The sequence below is a fragment of the Octopus bimaculoides genome, chromosome 10 (genome assembly GCF_001194135.2).
Source record: "Octopus bimaculoides isolate UCB-OBI-ISO-001 chromosome 10, ASM119413v2, whole genome shotgun sequence".
In the NCBI taxonomy this organism is placed as follows: domain Eukaryota; kingdom Metazoa; phylum Mollusca; class Cephalopoda; order Octopoda; family Octopodidae; genus Octopus; species Octopus bimaculoides.
In genome coordinates, this window is record NC_068990.1 from 8,666,038 (window position 1) to 8,673,405 (window position 7,368).

Below are 7,368 nucleotides of genomic sequence, written 5' to 3' on the forward strand. Positions count from 1 at the left end.
GTTGACGTGATGCTATCGACTCGTGGATAGTTGTCTCTTCCATAGTATAATATGCGTAGATGTCAGCGCAGATGTAAGATTTAGTAATATGTGTTCGATGGAAGGAGTCACTTAGCGCGAATATACTAGTCCTAATGACTCCCCTTAACGGCTGAGCAATAGTAAACTGCATCCCGCAAAAAGTACTCAGAGGAAGAACATAAAGTTCAAGGTTCAATTAGGCAACCTATCTGTTAGACATTGTAGAAGTTCTTGATCCTTTGGCGACACCAAGCACTAGAAAAAATGCCGTTCTTATTACTAGGAGCGAACAAGACTGCAAAACTCCTCTCAAACCTAGAACCGGGGAATATAAGAAAATTCACCCTCTGCCACCACAGCAACAGTGAATACTAAGTGACCAGGAAATGGTTCATATAGTAGCACCATTCTGTCCATTTATGCAGTTCGGGACCAGGCGGATGCCAATAAGAATAATCACGCGCCCTATAGAAAGCGGGAAACAGGAACAACGGAGAAACATTCTGCTATTAGATATATGAGATTGGATACATTTTCAGCGAATAAAGAAATCTCTCTGCCGAGGAAGACATTATCTATTGAAGGTGTACCAAACTCTAAAATGGAATTTCCTAAGAATAACAACAGATCGGGAAGCAAATGGGATCTCATTTTCAACAGTATAAAAAAGAAGCAATAATTGAACAAGATTCGGATAGGTATTACAGTGTATTGTATTTCAGCGATGCAGAAAATGTAGCTGATCACTATAAAAAAATATCCTCATAGAAGATTCGAGAATCTCGACTTACAAAAATACATGTAATGTAATCAGGAATGTGAGGTACATCGATGAATGCAAGTGGTAGTTTAATTTTTATATAAATGTCTCATATTAATTATTGCGATCTTACCATATTCATTTATACATTTTTCCTGTAAATATTTGTATTTCATTAATGTTTAATTCTTCAAGTAATATATTGTATAATGACTTTCAGCTACCTCACCGTCTTTGTATAACATCTTTGTCTCACCTTATACGTTATTTTAACCTCCATGTTTAACGATTCTAAAACTTGTGGCTAATAAAGAAATGACGATCGTCATCATCATCATCATCATCAAAATCATCATCATCATCATCATCATCATCATCATCATCATCATCATCATCATCTCTATTGCTGTTGTTGCTGCTACTGCTAAATCTTTTAGATATTGAAACCAATTTATTCCAAGAATTCTCAAGCGTAAGTGAAGGAATCGCATTTTATTTTGGATGTTATCTCAAATAAGGGTTATTGTTTGAAACCTTTCGAACGTTCCCCCCACCGTTGGGGGGGGCGACACAAAGTCATTTTTTAAAATGCTTCCATTGTTATTTGACTGTTGAACTACAATTAAATAATGTTATTCGGGAATGCCTAGAAAACAGGTTGCACTGAACAATGCAAACCAGTTACCAAATATGAAATTATATATATATATATATATATATATATAAAGAGAGAGGGAGAGAGAGAGAGAGAGAGAGAGAGAGAGAGAGAGAGAGAGAGAGAGAGAGAGAAATATGAATATTAACGAACAAAGAAACAAATTGTAAAATATGAAGTAACTTTTCAAAAATGTCTAATACAGCGGACAATAGGTTTGGAAAGAACATACACGTCTTTGATGAAACAAAAGTGTGTTTAACCCTAATTCAAGCGCCTTCGTTCTCGTGTATTACTTTTTAAAATGTTGCTAAAGGATACGACATTTTGATAAAACTAAAGCTGGTAACACTTTGTCCACGAGAAGAGTGTCAGCCGTGAGAGGTAGGGAGTAACATCTCGTGCCAAGACCACGATGGATTTACTAGTTCTACCTAATGTAGATGTGGAGAGAGCCCTAGATGGCACGTTAAATGAAATCTCATATATGAAAATGGAAAGGGGTAGCCCGCCACATACCTCATATTCAAAATAGAAGAATGAGTGAATGTGCAACATATTACGATATTCAAATGCTTATATATATATATATATATATATATATATATAAGTCTTGCCGCGTATGTGGTCTCGATATTCCACACAGCCACGCCTACGATAGATATACATACATACATGCATACATACATACATGTGTATGTATGCACGCGCACGTGCGCGTGAAACCATCAATGTGACCAGCATTTGAAGGATATGCACAATCGAGATTGTTTTCGCTGACTGCAAGGTGTACTAATTACTTAGTCGGTTTACATGTGAACCAGAGTAACAAAGTTGTTTCAGAAATGTAAGAACCTCGAGTTACGGATGCATGATATTTCAAGAACCAGGTGTTAATTCGGAAGTGGAGGTGGGCATGAGCAGCAAGGAAGACAATGTCTTCAGACAATTGGCTGTCTAAACACCTGCAGGGGCAGGGAAGCATTATTTCTTCTCGAGTCTAAAATTTTTCGTTGTAAAGTCTCGCGCTTAAGTTCAAGTGGGAGACTGAAACGATAATGTAGTCGTAGTTTTAGCTTTTGTGAGATTATGTGATGGGAGAGATGGGGATAAATTTCTCGCCAATACATCCAGACAGTTCCAACTCTCTGACAGGTACTGAATGGATTTCTTGAATGCACTGCTTTTGAGATGAGGAAATTGTAGCGGTTCCTTCAGATCGTATCTAAATTTCAAGTAGGTTTACATCTACGCTAAGGAATATTGTAGTTTAACATGCGTGTCCACAATATCAACTACAAGACCATAAACTTGGGATGCTGTCACATAACTCCATATAATCTCACAATGCCATCACATAAATTCATATAATCCAAGGCGACGACTAAAATACCATTTCAGTCTCCCACTAGTACTTAAGAGCGGTGTTTACCAGGAAAACTTTTAGACACATGAAAAAATAATGCTACCCTAGCCCTGTAAGAGTTCAGACGACCACTTATTTCACACAGTGGAACCAAACTACTGAAGGTTACATGCATCATTCCTGCTCTGCAGACCCTAGAATGAGAGGGTTAGTGTATTAGGGACGATCGACGTTAGGCAATCTTCAAAATGTGTTCACGAATCGAAGTTAAGATTGCTGTTAGATTAGAATCGATAATTTTTAGCAACAACAGAGTAATAGCAAACTAATGCATTAGGGAGGGAGATGTAAGAAAATTACAGAAAGTAATAAGAAAAGAGTCGACACGTGTTACATGAAGGTTAGGTTCTTAGAGCCGAGACACAAAGGAATGAAATCCGTTTTATTTGCGGCCATTGTGACAGAGGTGCGGTGTATCAAAGTCCAAAATTTGGTTTTTGATAAACAAGAGTGGGCGTTAAATGGAGGTTGTAGCGTGTGTAGTGCTTATTCCGACATCATTTCGGGGCATTTGACAGATTTTACGCATAGAGCAGAAAGCCATCATAATAGCAACTGATATAGGAATGGGGAAGATTGTATATCTTATGAGTTTTACATATATATTTATGATAAAATTGTTCCTAGTGGGAGAATTTGCAGATCTATAAGACGGAATTGGTAGGACTGTTGAGAAGCAACGTTGTAAAGGTAGAAATAATTTATTTAATTCCGATGCATAACCTTACAGACTTTGAGATTTTAGCCAAGTCATTAGGAATGAAATTAGTGCGTATCGTCCGAAAAGTGCAGACCAATGCAGTTTTGACATTTATCCTGGACAACATTCATAGTAAAGGGTAAATCCTAGAGAAGGTGGATAACAGGTCTGGCTTCTTTGTGGTGCTGGTCAAAATTAGCATTTGGTTTGGTCAGAGTAATCTAGGACCTACACGGTTTCTTGATCCGGCATAAGTAGCTTTCTCGTTTATGGGAACACTATTCTTTTGACTTTTTTGTTATCGCGTTTTATTGTTTTCTTTCTGCGCGTTTTTTTTTATATAAACCTTCCGTTTAATATCCTGTTCCATTGTCTTTAAGCCTCTGTGGCTAATAAATAAGTAAATGGGTATTGAGGACATCAGACTGGTTGCTTCCTTCTTTATTAATTCAGTCTAGAATTTATATTCATATATTCATTGAAAGTGTATCAAGTGGTAATAAACTTTGGACGATTTCATGATGTGTATTTCAGTCTATTTCTGTAAGTGTATTTGTAAATGTGTGCACGTATTCTCGATTTATACTCGCGTATTTTGGATGTGCTTTTTTTTTTTATCTCTGTACATTTTGAATTTTCTGTCTTAGCAAACATTCCGTCTAAGCTGGCACGAATCATAAGGAAAAGATTTCAATACAGTTTGTTAATTAGATGTAATGCTTACTTTGTAATATATGTCACGAAGGAAAACTTTTGATCCGGTAAAACAATATTCACCTCCTTCGGTTATTCGGTGAACGTTATCAAATATACTAACGCTATGTAGCAAAAAATGTGTGATTAACTTCACATATTTGTTAATTATATAGACATCTATATTGCTGAGTGATATAAGATACCATTTCTTTTCAATGCATAGTAAAAGTTAAGTCAGTCGTTTTTTGCCCTGTCTTCCTGCAATAATTTTTATTGAATTAGCAGTCAATCCGTCAAGGAAAGATGTGGAAGACTGCCTGATTGGTAACTGATAATTATGTGACATATTGTTCGACATTTTGCCATTTCTCATGCTGAACTTCTTGGTCTGCTGCTGATAATGAGGATTTGGCAATGAAAAGAAAGTATGATCAATAGACGGTAAGCTAGATATTTTCTTTTGTATAGAGTCATTTTCATTTATTTCTTCTTTTATTTCACTCCAAATTCTAGAAGATATATTTGCTTTATTTCTTTCTTCACTTTTTCTCACTTCTTTAACGGTTTTGCCTTTTCTTTTGGATCCTCTACTCAGTACTTTTAGCTTGTTCTTCGTAGTATTTCCTTCTTTGGCAGTGTTATTTACAGATTTTTTGGTATTTTCATTATTTTTTCGAATGACAGCCCCTGATGCAGTCATTTGCTGTCGAATCATAGTCATTGCAAGTGCCCTTAAAGAAAGCACTTTCTTTGGTTGTGTAGTCTCAGAGTTTATTTCTGTATCCAATAATAAACTTTGAATCAGAGCATTTTTGTCACGAAGAAGCTGGTTCTTCAAATAGATATCTTTTTTCAAGTTTATTATATTCTCATCTGAACGAGAAACAAAATCTTTATAAGCATTTACAACACTTGGTGCATTTTGCTCGTGTGGACAAAAACCCATATGTGCTAAAATCCATTCATTTCCCTGTTGCATTTCTGTATAGTGTTTTTTAATTTCTTTGAGCTCAAGAAACGATCTGTGAAAATTTTCAAAATCTTCCCACAGGAATGCAAATTCATTTTCAACTAAGGCAATTTCTTCTCTATCTTTTGTTCTCGGTTTCAGTGATATAGTTTGGGAAATGCATTTATGAATATTCCGAAGAAGACTTTCAGCAAATCTTAATTTGCCTGCGATTCGATCTTTTGTGGATTCATTTGCATGATTGGACCGGATTTGTATCAATAGATCTTCTGTGTGTTTCGCTTTTAAATTGGCAATTTCTTTTTCAAAAGCGTTTATTTTTGATTGTAGATTACAATATTCAGTTTTGTACTGTTCGGTTATTTTTTTCAGTTCTTCAATTTCGGTATTTTTGGCATTGAGAAGGACTTTGTATTCATAAAACTGTTCCAGTTGTTGATTTTTAACTTCAAGCATCTTCTCTTTCTCAGAATTCTCTTTCTTCCATGCATACATTAATTTTAATTCTTTAACCTTAAAAGAAAAAGAGAACATAAAAGAATCGTAAAATAAATTAAACGTGGGTGGAAGCATTAGTTTAGCACTACTTAAGTATTAAACAATTTGGCAGAAGTATTAATGCTATTTATATTTATAGTTCTTGCTTATACATTTAACAAGTAATTTGTGCTATATTTATATATAACACATACACACACACATTTATATATATCGCAACAAGACCCATCATCTCACGATAAAATAGTCCACATGGTACAACATGATTAATCCTATAGAGCACAGCCATTAGAGTGGCTTGATTGTAGCCTCGAAAGGAGGACCCTCCTTAAAGAGTCTTAGTAGATTATATCGACCCCAAAAATGTCACTCATCTACCTTGCACATCGAACTCTATATGCATAAGAGCATAATATAAGTAACAGCATAAGCATATAAACACACATTGTTATACATGTGGTATAAGACAAGCAAAATTCGACTAAAATTGACCATAATTATAGTAATAGAAACATCAGAATATTTGGAGCAACCGAGTGAGCTGTAGCTTAAGAACGTTTATTATGCTTAAGAGCGTTTATTATGAAAATGGATATGCCGGACATTATCCCACGATAATTGCTCTCTAGGTCCCTGTTCATGGAATCAGTTCCGATTGCGTTTGTAATGTCTGGGTTGCGTTTGGATGATACGTGACAAGGAAATATTAGAAAGAGATGAAGCATCATATCAGATGCACAAGGGTATATGTTGATGTACGTGGTAGCAAGAAAGTCACTGATATATGGCAATTTTATATTCTCTAAAACTCATTAAACATCATAAAAAAGCAGATTACAAATATATTGTTTGTATCATAGTTTAAAAGGTTATGCTGAAAAACAACTTGCCTGTTTCGTGTAAATATTGACGCAGTTTCAATTGTATGACTCTACTATAAAATAAATTACATAAGCTTTTCAAAGAAATTATATTTTTCATACGAGCAATAGATAATTCGTTTACAAACGTTAAAGATATGTCTTGTACAGTATCAAAAGTCTACCATCACTTTTCTGTTGCTAATCCACACTGAATTTATTGCTGTTTTTATCCTTCTGGCGTCAGTATAATAACTATTTTTTAAAAAAAATGTGAGTGGTTCAATCAAATATAAAATATCCTCACATAAATGCAAAATAAATACTAGTGGCACGCCATGAAATTATATTTAAGTGTATATATTTATGGATATTATTTTCTCCAGAACTTTAAGAAATCCTCTTTCTCTTTCATATAAACATAGGACCAACAGATTTCAAAAATAATTATTAAAAATATACGATACATCAAGAACAAAAACAAATATTCCTTTGAAATATAATCCAACTATGTTTAATATTTAACAATTTAAAATAAATTGAATTTTGTAAAAGATTGTGTTTCTAGGGGGAAGTAATTATACCTCATACCTTCAGTATTGTATTCCCATTCAAGTCGTCATAAAATAAAATAAAATGGCACAACATAACATCAATCCTAAAGATTATTAAAATGAAGGTATTTAAATGTGTGTATGTGTGTGTGTATGTGCGTGCGTGCGTGTGTGTGTGTGTGTGTGTGTGTGTGTGTGTGTGTGTGTGTGTGTGTGTGTGTGTGTGTG

At 34.7% G+C, this 7,368-nt stretch overlaps 1 protein-coding gene across 3 annotated transcripts in view; it reads right to left on the bottom strand.

Annotated features, from left to right (window-relative positions):
- Nucleotides 1–1,534: 1,534 nt before the first annotated feature.
- LOC106868734 (uncharacterized) overlaps nt 1,535–7,368 on the bottom strand; it is a 350,730-nt gene continuing 344,896 nt past the window's right edge. For all 3 annotated transcript variants that reach the window (XM_052971026.1, XM_052971025.1, XM_052971024.1), the window contains exon 5: nt 1,535–5,741. In XM_052971026.1, the coding sequence (XP_052826986.1) occupies nt 4,488–5,741 (1,254 nt within the window). In that variant the 3' untranslated portion in view covers nt 1,535–4,487. The remainder of the gene's footprint in view (nt 5,742–7,368) is intronic.